The sequence below is a fragment of the Corapipo altera genome, unplaced genomic scaffold (genome assembly GCF_003945725.1).
Source record: "Corapipo altera isolate COAL_440 unplaced genomic scaffold, ASM394572v1 96, whole genome shotgun sequence".
NCBI lineage: Eukaryota > Metazoa > Chordata > Aves > Passeriformes > Pipridae > Corapipo > Corapipo altera.
Window position 1 is genome coordinate 1,433,391 of NW_020884962.1, and position 18,170 is coordinate 1,451,560.

Below are 18,170 nucleotides of genomic sequence, written 5' to 3' on the forward strand. Positions count from 1 at the left end.
GCCGCCGCTGCGCGCGCACCCGCCCCTCGCTACGGGGTCTCCGGGGCCGCGCCCAGGGAGGGGCGGGGCCGCGCGCGCGGGGCCAGGCGGGAAGGGCAGTCCGGGAGCGGGGCGGGGCCGCGCGGTCCTAGTGCCGCCCGCCCGCGGGTCCGACCGACCACTGCAGGGTCCTACCGCCCGCCCGGGGGTCCCACTGACCCCCGCAGGGTCCTACCGCCCGCCCGGGGGGTCTGCAGGGTCCTACGGTCCGTCCGCGGGGTCCCGCCGCCCACCCCTGGGGTCGCAGCGCCCACCAGCGGGGTCCCAGCGTCCACCCGCGGGGTTCTACTGCCCACCCGCGAGGTTCCCCGCCTGGCCACGCAGGAGGGCTGGTCATCCCCTCTGCAGCCGTGCAAGCACCGTGCCCCCCAGGAGCGCGGACGCCCCGTGCACCCCCCAGTTCCCCCCCGTGCCCCCCAGCTGTGTGACCACCCAGGCCTGGCAGCCCGTGCCCACCCCGATCCTGATAAGGGCTCCCGCTCCCCGCAGGGGCCCCAGCCGGCCGTGCACACTCAGCACTTTCCAGCTATTTAAAGCCGGCCAAGAGCCGAGCGGCCCTTTCCCTCCCCGGCCCGTCCAGCTGGTCTCTCCTCCCGCAGCCATGAGCTCTGGAGCAGCAGCGGGGTCGATCTTCGCCAAGGGTGAGGACTGCAGGGCAGCCTGGAGCGAGGCCACAGCCGGCTACGATGAGCCTGATGCCCACCTGGAGATCCTGGGCAAGCCGGTGATGGAGCGCTGGGAGACCCCCTACATGCACTCTCTGGCCACCGTGGCTGCCTCGAAGGGTAACAGGGACCCCCTGGGCTCGGGGACGTGCTGGGGGTGCAGCTGCTCCATGAACAACTGGTGTGGGGGGATGTTGTGCCAGGGACCCCACTGCAGGGCACCCCACGGGCCACAGAGCCCCCCCCCCACACCACAGGGCTGTGCTCTCACTTGTGTGCTCGTGTCAGGGGGTCACATTCCCCAAAGGGGATGGGGGAGTGGAGAGGGGGTTCAGCCACCTCCTGTCCAGGACCTGCCGCTTTTGGGGCTGTTTCCAACGTGCCAATGGAGGAGGGTTTGGCAGCGTCGTCGCTGTGGGATGTTCTTTGTTCCCACCCTGATCCCCTGGGGGGCCTTGCTGGGGGCAAAGGGTCACTGTGGGATCAGCCAGGGGGGCAGCAGGTGACAGGGACACGGGGCTGAGCTCAGCACCAGCGGTGTCACATGCTCCCAACCTGCACCAAAACCGCCCAATTTGGGGGAAGAACAAGGCAGAATTCGGGGCTGGCGGGGGTCCAAGGCAGAGCAAACCCAGGGCTGTGTGTCCCTGGGGGATGCCTGGCCCCCCCAGCTGCCCTCCTGTCCCCAGGTGGGCGCGTGCTCGAGGTGGGTTTTGGCATGGCCATCGCCGCCTCCAAGGTGCAGGAGTTCGACATCCAGGAGCACTGGATCATCGAGTGCAACGAGGGCGTGTTCCGGCGCCTGGAGCAGTGGGCCAAGGCACAGCCACACAAGGTCAGCCCAGGGTGGGCTGTGCCAGGGCTGGGGGGTGCCTGTGCCCCCCTCACCTCAGCCCTCTGTCCCCCTGCCCGCAGGTGGTGCCCCTGAAGGGGCTGTGGGAGGACGTGGTGCCGACGCTGCCGGACGGGCACTTCAGTGGTGAGACATCCCCAGAGGGACAGGGAGGGGCTGGGTGGGGTCCCCATGGCAGAAGGGGGTGCACAGCAAGGCAGGAGCCAGGGCAGGGGGTTCCCTGAACCGTGGAAAGGGGGGGAGCAGTTTGGCCAGGGTGGGGTGGGGACCCAGCCCCCTCCATCCCATGGGACCTGGGAGAAACACCAGGGGAGCAGCACGTTGGTGCCTTCCAGGGTCAGAGACACGGGGGGCAAACTGCAGTAGGAAAACCCAGTGCCAGGCCATCAAGGGGGTCCTTCCCCCAGCACTGGAGCCCCTGGGGGTCTGTCCTGGCTGACAGACGGTCCCGGTGCCCCCCCAGGGATCCTGTACGACACGTACCCGCTGTCAGAGGACACGTGGCACACGCACCAGTTCAACTTCATCCAGGTAACGTGTGGGGAGCAGCTGGGGGGGCAGGGGGAGCCTGGAGAGGTGCCGAGTTCCCTGGATTCCCACGGCAGGGTCACGCCTTCCGCCTGCTGCGGCCCGGGGGGGTCCTCACCTACTGCAACCTGACCTCGTGGGGGGAGCTGCTGAAGGGCAGGTACAGCGACATCGAGAGGATGTTTGAGGTGAGCGCTGTCCCCGTGTCCCGCAGTGCCCCCGCCGGAGCCTGGACAGCCCAACCCAGGGCTGCTCCTCCCTCCCTTCCCCTCCCGCAGGAGACCCAGGTGGGGCCCCTGGTGCAGGCCGGGTTCAAGAGGGAGAACATCAGCACGAGGGTGATGGAGCTGCAGCCCCCCCGGGAGTGCCGGTACTACTCCCACCCCAGGATGATCACACCCACCGTCCTGAAACACTGAGGGGAGCGGGACACAGACCCCGGGGACCAGAGGTACCGAAAGCTCTGACCTCCTCCTGATGAGAGAGAGCGAAGCTGATCCACCCAGACAGGGCTGCAGGCTTGGGGTGGAAGTCCAGCAGACAAAAGGACTGGAAGCTCTTTGCCCCAGGAGCCCCCTGCCCCACAGGGGTCTTCTGGGCTCTGTCCAAGAAGATCCCACCCTGTTCTGTCCTCTCAGGGTTTCCACTGAAGATTCATCTCCAAATCCCTCAATTAAGCTGGAATTCCAGGGCTTTGGCCAAAGAGGTTCCAGAACCAGCCATATCCTCTAAAAACTGGATTATTTTGAGACACCACAGGGTGCCTTTCCACAGATGAGCCAAATAATCCAAACCAGGCAGGAGAAACTGGGAAGACAGAGCAGTTTGAGGCATTTTGAGGCATTTCAGCTGCTCCTGGAGCAGCTCCCCAGGGAAGTTTCCCAACACTTCTGGCCAAAGCCCACGGCAGCAAGTCCTGACCTTGACACCCCCCTCACAGCTCAGTAAATGTTCCCTCTCTCCCCAGAAGGGATAAAGTCCATTAAAAGGAATGAAATACCCAAACTGCTGTTCTGTTCCCGAGCTATTTATTTGTCTTTCCAAAGTGTGTTTGTCACTCTGCCACCACCATTCCTTACCCCGGACTCCTGGGATGCAGCCAGGACAGGCTGCTTTATCCCTGCTCTGCTAAGGAGCTCTGCATTCGGTTTTATTAGTCAGACTGTGATTTTAAGCACTAATATTTTACTTAGTTACACAAACACAATGACTGCCTGGCCCCTGTGCACACAGATATTATGGATCTATTAGATCATGTGTGGGAATTATCAACAGGGAGCAGCTGGTGAATAAGGAAAGAGCTCAGGGATCACCTGGACGTGTGTTGGTCTCAAAACTTCCCAATAAAACTAAAAAGCACATCCTAGTTTCTGGCAAGGCCTTTATGTCGTGACATGACATCATTCTCCTTCCCTCACAGGTTGTTCAGAACACAAACCAACACACTGAGTGTTACCAAATTCAGCTCCAGCTTTTTAGTCCAGTTTTTTTTCAGTCCAGTTTTTCCATCACAGGGATTTATTAAAGACAGGAGAGCACCTTGACCAGGTAGAGGTTTATTGAAGGCGCGTGAGGACCCGGATTTGTGCGTGACGTGAGCGGTGCCCGGGGGCAGAGTGGGGACATAAATAAAGGCTATTTCCTGTACCAGATCTGAATCCTCTTCTCCCGCTTGATTTTCCTCTGGAGCTGCAGGATCCCGTAGAGCAAAGCCTCAGCTGTAGGGGGGCAACCTGAGAGAGAGAGAGAGAGAGAGAGAAAGGTAAGGAAGGAGGGAAGGAAGGAAGGAGGGATGGTCACAGGGCTGGTACCTGCCCGGAGCTGGAGCCAGCAGGAGAGGTGACAACCCTGGGCTTTATCCCAAAGCTGTAACTTCCCCCTGGCTTTGTGGCTGGCACAGGCTGCTCATACAGGCACGTGGTTAAAGACACTAAATTGCTAGTGTTTTTCAAAAGAGGTCTTTATCAAAGCAATGCTTTGATTCCAGGCAAAGTGTGTCTCAACCACAGCTCGCACCTCCCACAGCCCTGACAGCGACACCACCAGCTCAGCCCTCGCTGCAACCTCAGCAGAGCTCCCTGAAGCTGCTGCAGCTTCACCAGCACAGTCTGAAACAGGAAAAGCCTCTGAAACCTCCCCCCAGCTCTGTGGGAATGCCCAGAATTCCCTCGCTCCCGCCCTACCTGGCACGTAGATGTCCACGGGCACGATGCGGTCGCAGCCCCTCACCACAGAGTAGGAGTAGTGGTAGTACCCTCCACCATTGGCACAGCTGCAGGAGAGGGGCAGGGTCACACCCCTGGTCAGCCCAGAAGGGGGACAGGAGGCCAAGGGAAGGTGACCTCGGCAGGTGGGCACTGGCTGAGCTCCAGGGAGGGACAGGGCAGTGACACCGTGGTCCTTCAGCCCCTTCAGGAGCCCCGGTTGGTACATTTTGAGCCCAGCTGAAAATTCCAGGACTCTGGCCATACACAAGCTCCTGGACTCTGGCAGCTGCAACCCCCTGGATCTGCCCCTGGGGGGACTGTGCAGCTCCCAGTGACTCACACACATCATTCCCAGTCAGAGGCAGCTTTACTGTCCCACTCTGCGGGGCCTCTTTAGAGAACTTAAGGGCTTGGAGTAACGAGTGAGCAAAGAATCCCCCTCCCTCCCTCTCCCTGCACACGCAGACTCCCCCCACAGGGGGTCCCAGCACCCACCTCCCCATGGAGACCACGTAGCGAGGTTCGGGCATCTGGTCGTAGACCTGCAGAACAGGGATATTTGGGATCACTCCAGTTCCCCCCCGCCGACCCCAAATCCCCCCCAGGTGCCGGTACCTTGCGCAGGGCCGGGGCCATTTTGTTGGTGAGGGTCCCTGCCACGATCATGACGTCGGCCTGGCGGGGGCTGGCGCGGAACACGACCCCGAAGCGATCCATGTCGTAGCGGGGGGCTGCCATGTGCATCATCTCCACGGCACAGCAGGCCAGCCCGAAGGTCATGGGCCACAGGGAGCTCTGTGGGGACACGGGGACAGGGGCAGGTGACTCGTGGGGAAGGGTCTGTGAGGGTGAAGACCCCTCCGGGGGATTCACTGCGGGGACGTCAGGGCTCGTTTTGCGCACGAGGGTTTTCCCGCCTGGAAGAGGAATCTTTCCCAGAGACAGTTTTAGGTGTTTCCCCCTCCTGTGTTCCAGGGAAACTCTCCCTGGTATGAGAAAAAGGCAAGTCCTTGCAGACACGTGTGAGGGCCCCCACAGGGGGGGGCCAGGGATGGTGAAAGCCCTGAGGGGAACACGGGTTGGCTCTTTCCCCAGGCCTGGTGTTTGAAATAGTTAATGTTCTTTAAGTCCTGCGTTCTCCCCTCCCTGCTCCACACCCCCCACTGCTCCATGTTCCCTCTGGCTCCACACCCCCTGCCCCTCCAGCCTCTGTCCTGCTCTGTCACTGGACCCAAATGTCACCCTCTGTCCGTGTAACTCTGCCACAGGAGCTCTGAGCCTATTTTTATCCCAAGCAGGAGGGGACTCCAGTGTTTCCCTGGATCCCAGGAGTCTGGACTCACCCGCCGGGCCCAGTTGACCAGGTCATCGAGCTTGGTGACAATGTACTCGCCCCGGCTGCTGGGGACAAAGGACTTCTTCTGGACCACAGCAGAGCTCTTCTGGACCTGCACAGCGCTGCAGGGAACAGCACAGGGTGTGAGCTCCTGATCACCTCTCTGCACAATCAGCCACTGCCCTGGGGAGCTGTGATTCCCTGAGCAATCCCTGGTATGCTGGACAACAAGGATGGACAATCCCACACTCTCTGGGGCCGGGTTTGGGGCAGAGGGGTCTCCCCCAGGGTGGGGTCTGGTGCTCAGGCAGAGCCCCTCTGCCATACCCAGATCACAGTGGGCCCCTGGCTGCCGGTCCCCAGGGCTCACCCAGCTCCAGCTCCCCCTGGATTCCAGCGGGGGACTGAGGGCACGCCTGGCAGAGACAGGGACAGACCGACCCCACGGGGGAGGAGCTGCCTTACCTGTCTGCACGATCGGCCGCCGGCGTTTGGTGGAGCAGCTGAGCCTGAAGAGGAGCCACAGCGCCAGGCCTGGGGGCAGAAACACCCGGGGGGTGACACCGGGTGACACAGCCCCCCCCGAGCCCCTCCCGGGCGGCAGAACAGCCCCGGGCACGGGGCAGCCGGGGAGGAGACCCCCGCTGACCCCCCACCCCGGGGCCCTCAGGCACGGGGCAGCCGCTCAGCTACGGGCTGGGGGCCCCATCCAGGGCTGGGCTCCCACCTCCCGGACGCCCCGCACCCCCCAACCCCGGGCTCCCTCCCCGCCGTTCCCGGCGCTCACCGCCAGCCCAGCGCGCCGTGCCCGGGCAGCCGCAGACCTGCAAGAGAGGACGGGAGAGCTCAGCCCGGCCGGGGGCCGCGGCGGAGCCCCCTCAGGGCTCCGTCTGGGCTCAGTCCCCGCGCGGAGGGTGGGCCCCGGTCCCTGTCCGCGTGCCCCGGCGGCTGTCGCGGTGCCCGTTCCCGTCCCGCCCCCGCCCCGTGTCGCCCCGTCCCCGCTCACGGCCCAGCGCCGCCGCCGCCGCCGCCATTTCCCGCAGCCCTTCACGCAACCTCTGCGCGCGGTGCGCCCCCAAAAGGGGCCCCCGGCGCGCGCCGCCTCAGCGCTCCGGCGGGGAACGCGCGCCCCGGGCCCGACCGTTCCGGGGGCCCCCGCCGGCCCCGCGGTAAAACGGCACCGGGCGGGGCCGGGGCGGCCCCGGGATCGCGGGATCGCGGCAGGAAAAGGACGGGCGGCCGTCCCTGGGTGGGCTCGAACCACCAACCTTTCGGTTAACAGCCGAACGCGCTAACCGATTGCGCCACAGAGACCGCGCTGCCGCCGCCGCCCTGCCCCGCGTGTCGCGTGTCCGTGTGTCCCTCCGTGTCCCTTGTCCATGTCCCCCTGTGCCCCTGTGTCCTGTATCCCTGTCCCACGCCCCCCCGTGTCCCCGAGTGTCCTCCCCGTGTCCCCTATCCATGTGCCGTGTCCCCCCTGTCCCGTATCCATGCCCCGTGTCCCATATCCCTGTCATGTCCCTTCGTGTCTCGTATCCACGTCCCATGTCCCGTGTCCCGTATCCCTGTCCCTGTCCCGTATCCCATGTCCCTGTCCCGTATCCATGTCCCCTGTCCCATATCCCTGTCCCATATCCCTGTCCCCTGTCCCTGTCCCGTGTCCCTGTCCCTGTCCCGTATCCCTGTCCCTGTCCCATGTCCCCTGTCCCATATCCCTATCCCATATCCCTGTCCCTGTACCATATCCCTATCCCGTATCCCTGTCCCTGTCCCGTGTCCCTGTCCCATATCCCTGTCCCGTGTCCCTGTCCCGTACCCCATATCCCTATCCCATATCCCTGTCCCTTGTCCCATATCCCTGTCCCGTATCCCTGTCCCATGTCCCGTGTCCCTGTCCCGTATCCATATCCCTGTCCCGTAGCCCTGTCCCATATCCCTATCCCGTATCCCGTATCCCTGTCCCTGTCCCGTGTCCCCCCGCGGCCCCGGCGCTGACGGCCGTGGGGGCGGAGCGGGGCCGTGCAGCCGAAATAGCTCAGCTGGGAGAGCGTTAGACTGAAGATCTAAAGGTCCCTGGTTCGATCCCGGGTTTCGGCAGAAGCTTCTTTTCCTGCCGGGCTCTCACCCCGCAGAAGGGGTGTTTTCACCCCAAAAACGCTGCTCCCGGTTGTTTTAACATTCCTGGAAATACACTCACCCGGGCAGGGATGGGTGACGCTGTGGGATGTGACGCTGGACTAATAATAAATAACTTTATTAAATAAATTAATAATAAGTGAGTTAATGACCTGAGTGTTGAGGAGGCAGCTGAGGTGGAGGGAATGTGCACTAATTAACACTGGACAGTCACTAACGAGCAGAATGAGCCCGTTTTAAATAGAGAACAAGAACAGAAACCAGCAAGTTCATTTTCCTGCTCTCAGCCCTGTGATTAATAACAAGGAACCAAGACACCAGCACACAATATTTATTACAGGCTCATCTGATGTGTAAAAATAACATTCACCCGATGTAAAATGGGGTGGAAGCACCTCCCTGAGCACCAACCACCACAGATCAAAATATGAAATCAGACCAGGGGTATGACAAGTCAGGATTGTCCCTGGGAGTGTCCAAGGCCAGGCTGGATGGGGCTGAGCTGGTGGAAGGTGTCCCTGCCCGTGGCAGGGGTGGGAGTGGGTGGGTTTTAAGGTCCTTCCAACCCAAACCATTCCAGGATTCCATGACTGGGGTGAAGGCAAGGAGAAGTGGGAGTTCTGCTTCCGTGCACTGGGTGTGGGGGAGGATTTTCACAGCGCTGGAGGGATTTTCATGGAGAAGGGAACACGGGGTCGATGTAAAGGAATCACCTCAGAGCACCTGGAGCAGCACCTGGATCAAGGGCAGGAAACCCCATCCCGACCTCTCACTTCCAAAGGGGAAGTGCCACTCTCAGCTCCGAGTCAACTCCACAAACCCCTCACTAATTTCTTATCCCATCCCCTAAAACTCATTATCCCTCCTCACAAGTTTTAATAAAACCCTTCCTGTTCTATTCCTGTAATTGAGGTATTTGAGATAAGGGGAATGAGGATTCCATAGTGAAACTCGTTAGAGAGCACAGAGCAATTAAAAGTGTAATTAAAATATATTCAGATAATTACTGGAGCCAGAATAGACATCTGGATCCCAATTTAAACTTCTTCATTTCAAATCATCTTGGGTTTTATTGGACAAGCACAGAGATCCCATTTCATTATCATGAAGAAACCATAATCAGGGGGTTTTATCTATCATTTATCACTGTTTATCACTAATTAGTTCTTGGTGACACTGATTCCATGTGCCCACAGCTCCAGCGACGCCGGGCAGGATCAATTTGAGAATTTAAATGAGAAAAAGCCAATTAAAAGCCTCCCTAAATTCTCAAGCCTCAAAAGAGCCAAGAAACCAGCATTCCAAGGGGTCGCCGCTGAAGGAAAAGGGAATGGTTTCGTTCAAGCAAACCTGGATTCCTTCCCCAGGGAACTTCAGCTGTCCCAACAACACAAACCCAAAGCCTCGTGACTCAGGTTGCAGCACCGGGCACCAAACTTTATTTCCCACACTGGGAGACACGGGGAGCAGGAGGAGTGACCCCGCCGGGAGCGTTTCCCACCGGGAAGCCCCGTCAGGCACCGCTGGCTGCAGCAGGGAGCAGGCCCTGCCCTCCCAGGACAGCCCTGCCCGGGGCAGATGTTTGGCTAAACCAGCCCACATGGCACTGGGGGGTGGGGGGCAGGAGCTCTGCAGCCCCTGGAGCGGGCAGGGAGGGACAGGGAGGGACGGGATGGGCGTTGGCAGCAGCTGGGCATGGGGGGGGGGGAACCACGGGAAGCAGGAGGGCTGAGACCAGAGCAGCTTTTGGGGGGGGCACACACAGGGACTTGAGAAAGAATTGCACGTTTATACAAATCACCACTGGCTGTTTGCACCCGTGGGGGGCCACCAACCCTCAGCTCTCCTCAGGCTCCAGGGTCGACTTGAGCTTCTTCCAGGCCCGGATCTGTTCATCAAACAATTCTCTCTCCCTGAAAGGAAAAATATGGAAGGTTTTAGGCAGACCTGGACATCTTTGGATGATCTGGACAATTTGAAGTCTGCAGGGTTGGAGTAGCTCAGCCAGAACGTTTTCCATGTCTAATCCTTTGTTTCTGACCCCCACGGAGCTCCCCTGTCCTTACACTCAACATCTTCCTGTACAAGCATTAAACTGGTAAAAAAAACCTCAGGGAATATTGAAAATAAAAATACCTTTTGGTCACAGGTGGTCCTTTAATGTACTTCTCTTCTGCCTTCTTGTAGTCGATGTCATACACGGCAGCAATGGCGTAGATAATGGCCTAGAAAAGCATTTAATTCATTTACAATCATTAAACAAAACAAAAATCACAACCAGGGATTTGAAGCTGCCTCAGGTGAGCACGTTCTGAGAAAAGGGTTCCTCGATCACTTAGAAAACTTGGATGAAACTGCTCATTGAGTGCCTGAAATCCTTAAATAAATGATACAAACTAGTCCTGTATCATTCCCAGGGGAGTGTTTTTATCCCCAGACTAAGATATTCTTCACAGTAATTTTGCTTCTACACAAGTTAATGTTCTCCTGGGAAAATTCCTGTGACGAACAGAAAAATATCTAAAACAACCACAAAACCAGCAAACCCACTCCCCTCCCCCCCCTCACACGCACAAAGCACCAAGAAAACCCTGAGAACTCGCCAAATTAAAATAAAAACCCCAAAACAAAGCTTTGAACCATTTCAGGAGTAATTAAAACACACTAGAAAACGATCATTCTGCCTTTAAAAGCAACCAGCTACTCAAAGCATCTCCTTTCTTGCTTAAAAGGCAGCATTTAAGTGACTCAGGCTGTGGGCAGGTGGGAGTGTTCCCGCTCGGCTCAGCTCTGGGAACTCTCCCCAGGTCATTCCACACGAGTCACAGCACACCAAGCTCACAGATAACAGGAATTATTCATTCCCTGTCCCTGTCCCAGCTCCCTGACCTCAGGCAGCAGCACGTCCGAGATGAATTTGATGCCGTCGCCCAGGATCTGGCGCAGGTTGGTCGTGTCCATCTCCCTGTAAACCTCCTTCAGGTAATCGAACACCAGCTCCAGCTGCTCCTCATCCTCCAGGTATGTCTCCACACGGGTCACGTACCAGTAGGAATTGAGGAATTTCTTCAGCCAGCGGGACTTTTTCCCGCTTTTCAAGATCCCCCGGAGATGTTCTTCTGCCCCTTTTGTCTTCACTATGAACTCCACCAGTTTTTTGTTCTCCCTGTCCCTGGCTGCTCTGCTCCTGTCTGGAAGGAGCCTCCTCAGGGGCTTCTGGGGGGAATTTTCCAAGGAGGACTCTCCAAGATCCTCCTCTGCCGTGCTGGGGAAGGTCATTTCCACCTCACCCTGGTGTCCCTGTTTCCTCACTGGGTAGCCTGAAACAAAGGCCACAGGCATTTCTATTTAAATATACAAAGGGCTCTCACATCCATAATCACATATATAAATAGAAAATAACGAACTTTATTGGTAAGAGATAATTTTTTCTTCCTTCCTTAGCAAAGGGGTTAAAAAACCACCACTAAAGTCTTCATTTGCCTTAAAAAAAAAAAAAAAAAGATATTTGGGAGTTGCCTCTGACATGAACTCTACAACGTGAAGGAACCAGTTACAACTCCAACTATTCTGATTCCACGACCTGATTGCCTTGAACCATCCATATTTATTTAACTTAATTAAAACCTTAATTGCAATAATGGTATGTTGTGAATTTAAGGGCAGCCCCTCTCCGGGTCTGGTGCCAAAGTCACTCGTGTGTAAATGCTGGAGTTAAATTTACCAAACTGAGAAAAAAATGAAAACAGTGATGGATTCACTCACTGATGTCGGCGGCGAGATACTCCAGGAAGGAGCCAGTGAAGGAATGACAACCTGAAAACCCAAAACAGGGCGACTTATTTACCACTTCCATTCAGCCCAGGAATCAAAGCTGGCAGTTTGGGGTTACCCTTTTCCTGAGGGATATTGGGATGGTTGCCCAGGGAAGCTGTGGCTGCCCCATCCCTGGAAGTGTCCAAGACCAGGTTGGACGGGGCTTGGAGCCACCTGGGCTGGTGGGAGGTGGCCCTGCCCATGGCAGGGGGTGGCACTGGGTGGGCTTTGAGGTCCTTCCCACCTGCTCCAGTCTGGGATTCCATGGCTGAGATCAGCTGAGCCCTCCTTACCCACTCGGACCCAGTAGTCCCGGATGAGCTGGAGGCACCACTCGATCTCCTGGGGATAGTTCTCCTTGGCCCGTTCCTGCAAAACAGGAGCCAGTTCAGCCCCAAAAGGAGCAGCTTTGCAGGACTTCCACTCTCAGACACCAACCAGGTCACAGAAATGGTTAATAATCATGAATCCACTCCTGCCATGGCTGTCCCAGGGATGAGAGCAGCTTTGGGGGGTGCCAAGCCCCACCACACTCCTCCCCTGGTCACCTGGACCCTGTATTCCCACAAGATTCTCCCAGCACCTGCAGTTCCACGTTTGTGGGATACTCACAATGAGCTCCTGCTTCTCTTCACAGTCAAAGTGCTTCAAGGTCTTCAGAGACACCGAAAAACTTAAACAAACACAGTCAGAGGTGCAACTCAACTGCCTCATTTCCCTATTTATTTTATTTCCCAGGAGTGCAGGTTTTACCAGTTTTGGTTTTCAGACTAAGTGAAAACTACGGAATCTTTGAACCAAACACCTGGTTTAGAACAAAGCTAGAGGCAGGTTGTGCTTCCAGGAAGTTTGGGCAGCACAAGTAAAACACTGGCTGTGTCCCAGGGCCTCTCTTTTTGTTCTGTTCTTAATTCCTCAGCCCTGCCCCTGGACAGGGACCTGCCCCAACCTGCAACCCTCCCCTGCCCCAGCCCTTCCTCCCCAATCAACCTGAAGGGATTGTCCTCACCCTGCACCAGGAAATGGGCACAGAACACACAGTAACAGAAACTGGAAGTTCAGGATGTGACTGAAGTCCACTTTACCCTTTTTTCTTCTCATTTGTGGTCCCATCTATGAAGAGCACACAGGCCCTCCGGGGCTTCCGCTTCACTGCTTTCACCTGGGGACAGAAAACAGCCTCATTTAGGCTCCTAAAATCCCAAACCCTGACAAAGCACAGACATTTTCCATGGATATCTGACACCCCACACTTCATTTTTTCTTATTTGTGTAACTTCCTTTACTACATAAATATGAAAAATTGAACTGGAAGGAGTAACCAGTTACCCCAAGGGAGCACTTTCATTGCACAAGGACCATCCCCTTTCTTGGCAGTTGGGAAGAAAGTCCTATTCCATGGCACAGGATAATCCTCTGCTCTGGTATCAACAGGTGTGAGTTAACCACACTTACTTTTTATGTGGTTTTGTCCAGATGTAATTTCACTTCTATGAGCTCTGGAACTTTTCTACTGGAAGATCTTTAACATTTCCAGCTCTTACGTGAGTGAGGAAGGGCAAAAGCCACTCCAGAACTGGCAAACTGCTCCTTTTCAGCAGGATAACAGGATATCAGCAGGCAGGAGCTGCTCTTACCACTGCTGGCCAGTAGGGATACCGCCGGAACTTGCACCACACCAGCATCCCCTCCTCGATGGACTGGGGCACTAAGGTGGGAAGTAAAAGGAACTGGCTTCAAAAATCAGTGGGACAGCACAGATCTCACCCTCTCTTGTCCATCTCCAGGCTGTTTCTCCAGGAGAAACCCCAGCAGTTTCTCTTCAGTGCTTTTACAGCTTTTCATCTGAGGTGACAGGGCAGCATCATCATCCCCCCAAAATGCAGCACAGGGGTTTCTCAACAGAAACTCAGGAATTTCAGTCCCAGGCCCTCACCCAGTTTCACAGGGATTTACATTCCATGCTGCAGCAAGAAGGCTGAGGCATCCAGGAAGTGCTCTTTATTCCAAGCTTGGACACAGCTGGATTCCCTCCTGGGCAGGTTGGATCTCCCCCCCCAGGGCTGAGCAAACTGGGGCCCACAGAGCCCACCCTGGGTGAGGAACCTCCCCCAGGGGTGCTGATGTCTCACCTTGACAGGACAAAACACAGGGAAAATCCTCCTCCTCTTCATCTGCCAGAGGTGAGAGTGGAGGGAAACTCTCCGAGGAAACTGCCCTTGAAGACATCTCAGAGGGATCCAGCCCTGCCAAGAGCAGCAAGAACCAGGGGTTGTAAGTGTGGGGAGGGACTGGAACAGGATCAGCTCCAGAGCAGGTGAGACACACCTGAGTGTGACCCCCAGGGGACACAGGGTCTGTCCCACCTGTGTGAGTGACCCAGAGCACCACAAATCACTGTGACACAAAGGTCTGTCACCCCTGCACACTCTTAATCAGGGAAAAGCCTGATAATGTGGATAAAAGAGGAAAAGGGGAAGCAATAAGACTGATTTTGGGCCTCTGCACCAACCTGCTCACTGCTCGTTTAAAAACATCATTTAATCTCAACTAATTAGAGCAGCAGGGAAAATAAGTGTGGACTCAAAAGGGCAGCAACTGCAGCTGAATACAGCTTTCCATGGAAAACCCTAAGTAATTCCAGACAACCCAAGTGCCACCCCATCACCAAAGGCATCAGTATTTTTGCTTCTCCAAAACTTGAACCAAAAGGAATCGAATCAGCAATTCAAGACCCACATTCCCAAAAGCAAAGCAAGATTTCAAGATGAGTTACAGTGCTCGACACCCACACAGGACAAAGGTTTCCCTTCCCCGGGGGATTTGCCCACCTTCATCTTCCTCAGAGTCAGGCAGCTGCATCTGGTTTGCTTTATTCCCAGCCAGGGGTGAGGGATCCTTGTTTTCCTGCTCCTGGGGCTGAGGGAAGGCACCAGAAGGCCCAGGTGAGGATCCAGAGTGGTTCCTGCATTTCTTATCTCTGCCCGAGGCCACACCTGCCCCATCCAGCTGTTTTCCACCCTCTGCCTTTCTCCTGCCATCCAGCTGCTTTGCCAGGCTCTCACTCTCACTGCTGATGCTTTTCTCCAACTCATCCGAGGCCCTTTCACCAGAGGAATCCAGGAATGTCCTTCCAGGTGGGGTTCCAGTCCTTTGGGCAGGTTCCACGGTGCCAGATTTAGAGGGGACAGGCAGAGACCCCTCCTCAGGGGGCAGCTGGGCTTGACCCTGGGGGGAATCATCCCTACATGATCTTTTCCTTCCTTGCTGACTTTTCCCCTCCTTTGCCTTAAGGGAGACTTTACTCCCTGGTTTGGGTTGGATCTTCCTCTGTCTCGGTGATGATTTTGGCCGTGGTACTTTGCAGCTGTGACTGGCAGGGGCTGGGGCATCACTCAGGTCCCTGGGACCACATCTGGAAGGGTTTATTCCAGCTCCACGGGCTTTGGGAGGGCTTGTTCCAGCTCCACGGGCTGTGCCACTCTCCCCTGAAGGGAGGGAGCCTCCCAGGACCCGTGCTCTTGTAGCATTCCTCAGGTTACAGTTCCTCTCCAGGTCCCTTTCACCCTTGGCAGCCTCGGGCTGCAACTTTGTAGAGCGAGGGCGCCAAGAATTGCTGCCTGAGGGGGTGGCTGGGGGAGATCCCACACTCCTGTCCTGGGATAACTCAGGATTTGGCTCTTCTGCAGGTGGTGCCTGTCTGCCTGAGTCAGTTTGGGTGAGGATATCCAGGGCAATTTTAAGGGAACAGCGATACTGCAGCTCCTCCACAGCCTCACTCACGTCGTTCTTTTGCTCTGATGAAGAAAAATATTCAATAAATGCAACGATCTTTATCATTGTAGATATAAGATATATTATTTCTTTAATAATATAAAATTTACATATAGAGTTATTTTTGTTTAAGGTGCAATTTCTAACACTGGAATCATCCATGATTCTTAAGGCAAAGGATAGAGACACACAAAGACCAAGCCTTCAGTGCCTCGTTTTGAGGGAAATGCCCATTTCTTCATCATTCCCACCAAAAAACTACCACAGGGAAAAGGAAAATGATCACATTTAACCTATTTTCCAATTTCATGGATGGAAAAGGAGGAAAGAAACGTGAAATAAAGCTCCTCAAAACTACACAGTGAAATACAGAGCTATTCTCCCCCAGGCTGAGTTTCTGTGTCTGTTTTACACTCGGAATAGAGGCAAAGCAGCACATTTTGGCCCCTGCTCACCCAGGCTGGAGGCAATGGCCTTGATCCGCTCCTCTGTCAGTGGAACAGCGTTTGCAGAGCTCACACTGACCCTGAAACACAACAGAGCTCACTGGAACCAGCACAGAGAACACCCCCAACACAACAACTCTGCTCTCAGCCACCAATAAACCCAACATACTCGTCCCCCCAGACCTGCCCTTGTGAGGGTTAAACACCTCAACCCTCTGTAAATCCACGATCCCACCTCACAGGAGTCCTCAGGTGAAGGGATTCCTTTTTTCCCTCCCTCTTTTTTTAACATCTTAGAATGCAAACATGTGGCAGGAACATGGATACTCAACTGCTTCTCCAAGCCCAGTATTTCAGCCTTAAATCCCATCTTCGTCGTGGTGCCGACATGAGAGCTCCCAGCAACTCCAGGTTTGCACAAAACCTACACAGAAATACTTATTTAAAACCCTTGTCCGACAGATCTGACATCAAAACATTTTTATAGGAACAGCCTGATGGTCCTTGGCAGCTGGCTGCAGCCTTAGGATCATGGAATCATGGAATGGTTGGGGTTGGAAGGGACCTTCAAGCCCATCCAGTGCCACCCCCTGCCATGGGCAGGGACAGCTCCCACCATCCCACACTGCTCCAGGTCCCATCCCAGCCTTGGACACTTCCCAGTGCAAACCTGGGCAAGTACAAACATGTCCACTGGGAGCTTTCACTCCTTTTCTGCTCCATTTCACCCCGTCCCAAGTGATATCCACAAACACTCCCTCGTTACCTTGGCTGGCCACAGACGCCTCTTCCACTTGCAGAGAACAAACTCTGGGTCGGCCATGGCTGAAAAAGGGCAATTCCAGTGTCCTCTGAGGAAAAAAGGGAATAAAGGAGTCACCCGCCTTAGTCCACTTTTGTCTTTATCTTTCTAAAGAAATACAGGACTTAATCAAACACATTATTAAAGTTATTATTGCTTTAGCTTTGGGATCACTGCAGTGATGTTACCCCGCAGCATTCTTCAAAATCGTAATTTTAAATTCCATTTCTCTGCAGTTCACCCAGAGAAGCTGTGGCTGCTCCATCCCTGGAAGTGTCCAAGGCCAGCTTGGAGCAACCAGGTCTAGAGGAAGGTGTCCCTGCCCACGGGGGTGGAACTGGATGGGCTTTAAAGCCCCCTCCGACCCAAACCATCCCAAGATTCAATAATTCCACCATTCCAGGAACACGAGTGGGTCTCACTGGGCGAGGACGACACTGCCACAAATTAACCAAGGCAACCGTGGGCCTGGCCCAACCCACAGCTCCCTGCGACCTGAAAACAGCGACTTGCATCCTAAAACCAGGCATTTACACCCTAAAAAACGACTTGCTAGACCGACTTTTATATCTAACCCGGTGGCGATTTTTAGGCGCGATTGGCGGCGATGACCCGAGCGAAGGGGCCGCGGAGCCCTCGGGGGGGGGCTTCAGGAAAGCCCCTTGAAGGACGAGGCAGCCCCGCCGTACTCACCAGGCCGAGTCCCGGGGGGCCGCGGGCTCCGGGGCAGGGAGGAAGGGCCGTTAGTACCGCCCGGAACGGGACCCACCGGACCCGCCCGAAACCCCCCCCAAACCGCCCCCCGGGCTCCCAGACACCCCCGGGCAGGGAAGGAACACCCCCCGCCCGCCCCAGACCCCGGGGAGGGGAACGATGAGACGCCTCCCCAAAGCCCGGTGAGGGGAGGGTCGGGATCCCCACCCCAAAACCCGGGGAGGGACCTCTAAACTCCGCCGGTGAGGGGAGGGACGAAATCCTCTTCCCCCCCAAAAATAAACGGGGAGGGGAAGGACGGGAACTCCCGATCCGTCGGTGAGGGGACAGGAGGGTCGGGACCCCCCCAACCCCTGCGAGGGGAAGGACGGGCTGCCCGCCCGCCCCGCTGCCCGCTGAGGGGAGGGTCGGGACCCCCTCGCTCTCCCTGCTGAGAGAAGGGACGGGACCGCCAAATTCCCCCTGCCCGCCGTCCCGGTGAGCGGGGGGCCCCCCCCCCCCCCCCCCCCCCCGGCCCCCCCGCGCCCGGGGGGGGGGGGGGGGGGGGGGGGGCGGGGTCGTTACCGTGCGCGCTCCCGAAACCGCCGCGCGCGCCGCCCGCCACATGAGGCACCGCGCATGCGCCGCCCGCCCGGTCCCGCCCCCGGCTCCACCTCGACCAATCAGCGAGCGCCGCCTGTCGCGCCGGCCACGCCCCTCCCCTTCCCCGCCGCCGCCAAAACACGGTGCGCCGCAGCCAATGGGAGCGAGCGCTGCGCCGCTCGCCCCGCCTGCCCTCGCCTCCTATTGGAGAGTTCGCGGCAGGCCCCGCCCACTCCGAGTGGAGGGCGGGAGGTGCTGCGGCACGGGAGCGG

The 18,170-nt window shown here is 56.9% G+C and overlaps 3 protein-coding genes and 2 non-coding genes across 8 annotated transcripts; 2 read left to right on the forward strand and 3 right to left on the reverse strand.

Moving 5' to 3' along the window:
* Positions 1–575: 575 nt before the first annotated feature.
* GAMT (guanidinoacetate N-methyltransferase) lies at positions 576–3,090 on the forward strand. Its single transcript, XM_027664150.1, has 6 exons — positions 576–824; positions 1,394–1,539; positions 1,620–1,683; positions 2,021–2,088; positions 2,163–2,273; positions 2,364–3,090. Exons 1-6 carry the CDS (start codon positions 641–643, stop codon positions 2,502–2,504), a joined length of 714 nt encoding a protein of 237 aa, XP_027519951.1. The 5' UTR covers positions 576–640; the 3' UTR covers positions 2,505–3,090.
* A 535-nt stretch (positions 3,091–3,625) lies between these two features.
* On the reverse strand, positions 3,626–6,691 carry NDUFS7 (NADH:ubiquinone oxidoreductase core subunit S7). Of its 2 annotated transcripts, XM_027664151.1 has the most exons (8): positions 6,635–6,691; positions 6,416–6,452; positions 6,094–6,162; positions 5,636–5,750; positions 4,908–5,087; positions 4,788–4,834; positions 4,269–4,357; positions 3,626–3,818 (listed from the first exon to the last, which is right to left on the reverse strand). In XM_027664151.1, the coding sequence occupies exons 1-8, from the start codon at positions 6,660–6,662 to the stop codon at positions 3,721–3,723; spliced, it is 663 nt and encodes a 220-aa protein (XP_027519952.1). In that variant the 5' UTR covers positions 6,663–6,691; the 3' UTR covers positions 3,626–3,720. The 2 variants fall into 2 exon arrangements, with proteins under 2 accessions (XP_027519952.1, XP_027519953.1); XM_027664152.1 differs by lacking the exon at positions 4,788–4,834 and having other exon boundaries at positions 6,635–6,677.
* A 177-nt stretch (positions 6,692–6,868) lies between these two features.
* TRNAN-GUU lies at positions 6,869–6,942 on the reverse strand. The gene has a single exon. It is a non-coding gene; the product is annotated as a tRNA-Asn (tRNA).
* A 710-nt stretch (positions 6,943–7,652) lies between these two features.
* On the forward strand, positions 7,653–7,725 carry TRNAF-GAA. Its single transcript has one exon. It is a non-coding gene; the product is annotated as a tRNA-Phe (tRNA).
* A 1,812-nt stretch (positions 7,726–9,537) lies between these two features.
* PWWP3A (PWWP domain containing 3A, DNA repair factor) lies at positions 9,538–17,933 on the reverse strand. Of its 3 annotated transcripts, XM_027664143.1 has the most exons (15): positions 17,881–17,933; positions 16,567–16,651; positions 16,133–16,224; positions 15,810–15,880; positions 15,060–15,377; positions 14,412–15,029; positions 13,713–13,826; positions 13,218–13,288; positions 12,666–12,742; positions 12,193–12,253; positions 11,874–11,949; positions 11,530–11,580; positions 10,654–11,084; positions 9,901–9,989; positions 9,538–9,677 (listed from the first exon to the last, which is right to left on the reverse strand). In XM_027664143.1, the coding sequence occupies exons 2-15, from the start codon at positions 16,621–16,623 to the stop codon at positions 9,602–9,604; spliced, it is 2,202 nt and encodes a 733-aa protein (XP_027519944.1). In that variant the 5' UTR covers positions 16,624–16,651; positions 17,881–17,933; the 3' UTR covers positions 9,538–9,601. The 3 variants fall into 3 exon arrangements, with proteins under 3 accessions (XP_027519944.1, XP_027519943.1, XP_027519945.1); XM_027664142.1 differs by having other exon boundaries at positions 14,412–15,377; XM_027664144.1 differs by lacking the exon at positions 17,881–17,933 and adding an exon at positions 17,296–17,795 and having other exon boundaries at positions 14,412–15,377.
* Between the last annotated feature and the right edge of the window lie 237 nt (positions 17,934–18,170).

Coding starts and splice junctions, on each gene's coding strand:
- GAMT (XM_027664150.1), top strand. CDS start 641: ATGAGCTCTGGAGCAGCAGCGGGGTCGATCTTCGCCAAGGGTGAGGAC. Junction 1,540..1,619: donor CCAAGGCACAGCCACACAAG/GTCAGCCCAGGG, acceptor CCCTGCCCGCAG/GTGGTGCCCCTGAAGGGGCT. Junction 1,684..2,020: donor GCCGGACGGGCACTTCAGTG/GTGAGACATCCC, acceptor GTGCCCCCCCAG/GGATCCTGTACGACACGTAC.
- NDUFS7 (XM_027664151.1), bottom strand. CDS start 6,662: ATGGCGGCGGCGGCGGCGGCGCTGGGCC. Junction 5,088..5,635: donor TGGTCAACTGGGCCCGGCGG/GTGAGTCCAGAC, acceptor GTGTCCCCACAG/AGCTCCCTGTGGCCCATGAC. Junction 4,835..4,907: donor TGGCCCCGGCCCTGCGCAAG/GTACCGGCACCT, acceptor CCTGTTCTGCAG/GTCTACGACCAGATGCCCGA.
- PWWP3A (XM_027664142.1), bottom strand. CDS start 16,623: ATGGCCGACCCAGAGTTTGTTCTCTGCAAGTGGAAGAGGCGTCTGTGG. Junction 13,289..13,712: donor CTGTGTTTTGTCCTGTCAAG/GTGAGACATCAG, acceptor TTCCCACCTTAG/TGCCCCAGTCCATCGAGGAG. Junction 9,990..10,653: donor CGGACGTGCTGCTGCCTGAG/GTCAGGGAGCTG, acceptor ATGCTTTTCTAG/GCCATTATCTACGCCATTGC.